This window comes from Geospiza fortis, unplaced genomic scaffold (assembly GCF_000277835.1).
Source record: "Geospiza fortis unplaced genomic scaffold, GeoFor_1.0 scaffold395, whole genome shotgun sequence".
NCBI lineage: Eukaryota > Metazoa > Chordata > Aves > Passeriformes > Thraupidae > Geospiza > Geospiza fortis.
This window is the reverse complement of record NW_005054915.1, coordinates 2,127-3,203: the sequence shown is the minus strand read 5'-3', so window position 1 is coordinate 3,203 and position 1,077 is coordinate 2,127. Positions and strand designations below refer to the sequence as shown.

At 61.8% G+C, this 1,077-nt stretch overlaps 1 protein-coding gene across 1 annotated transcript in view; it reads left to right on the top strand.

The window, feature by feature from the left end:
- LOC102032415 (hyaluronan and proteoglycan link protein 4) overlaps window positions 1-1,077 on the top strand; it is a gene marked incomplete at its 3' end in the record, with an annotated part of 11,360 nt that overhangs the window by 8,164 nt on the left and 2,119 nt on the right. The window contains 2 exon segments of the mRNA XM_014311506.1: window positions 4-26; window positions 702-1,064. Coding sequence (XP_014166981.1) covers window positions 4-26; window positions 702-1,064 — 386 coding nt within the window.

Below are 1,077 nucleotides of genomic sequence, written 5' to 3'. Positions count from 1 at the left end.
CAGGAAGAAGGTGGTCCATGTGATGGGTGAGTGGGATCTGGAATAGGATCGGGGCGGGTTTGGGGTCGGGGAAAGCGCCTGCAGCCTTTGGGGTGTTGGGTTTAGTGGCATCAAAGCGGGGCCAGGGCTCTGATGTGTGTGCCCCCCTCCCCAGTCCTGTGGGAGCCGCCCTGGGGTTGTCCCGAGCTCTCCTTAGGGTTGGCAAAAAAGGGGAATTGCGCCCAAAATGTGACCCCACAGCCCCATCCCGCTTTGCCCCTAAACGCGGCGAATTCCTCCCATGGCCACGTCCTGCCTTGCCCCCAAAAGATGGGAATTGCCCCAAAAGTGTCACCCCACATCCCCATCCTCCTTTACCCCATAAAAAGGGGAACTCAGCCCAAAAGATGCTCCCACATCTCGATCCTACTTTGCCCCCAAAAGAGAAAAATTTCCCCCAAATTCCCCCCAAAGTGTGACCCCACATCCCCATCCTCCTTCACCCCATAAAAAGGGGAATTCAACCCAAAAGATGCTCCTTCACCTCGGTCCTACTTCGCCCCCAAAGAGAAAAAAACTCCCCCTTTCCCACTATTTCCTGCCCCCACAAAGAGGGGAACTCCCCCAGAACACACTCCCATCCCTCTCCGCCATGCGGCCCCTCCCCTGTGCCAGCCCTGGGTGGGTGGCAGTCCCCTCCCTGAGCCGTGTCCGTCCCGCAGAGGGTGACAGCGGCGCCGTGGTGGTGCAGACAGCGCCGGGCAAGGTGGTGACCCACCGCGGCGGCACCATCATCCTGCCCTGCCGCTACCACTACGACGTGTCCGCGCACGACCCGGCCGAGATCCGCCTCAAGTGGACCAAAGTGACCGAACCCATGGACTTCGTGGACGTGTTCGTGGCTCTGGGCAAGGCCCGCCGGGCGTTCGGGCCTTACCGGGGCCGCACGGCCCTGCAGGAGGACGGCGTGGGCGACGCGTCCCTCATCATCCGCAACGTCACCCTGCAGGACTACGGGCGCTACGAGTGCGAGGTGACCAACGAGCTCGAGGATGACACCGGCGTGGTCAAACTGGACCTGGAAGGTGCCTTGGGGTG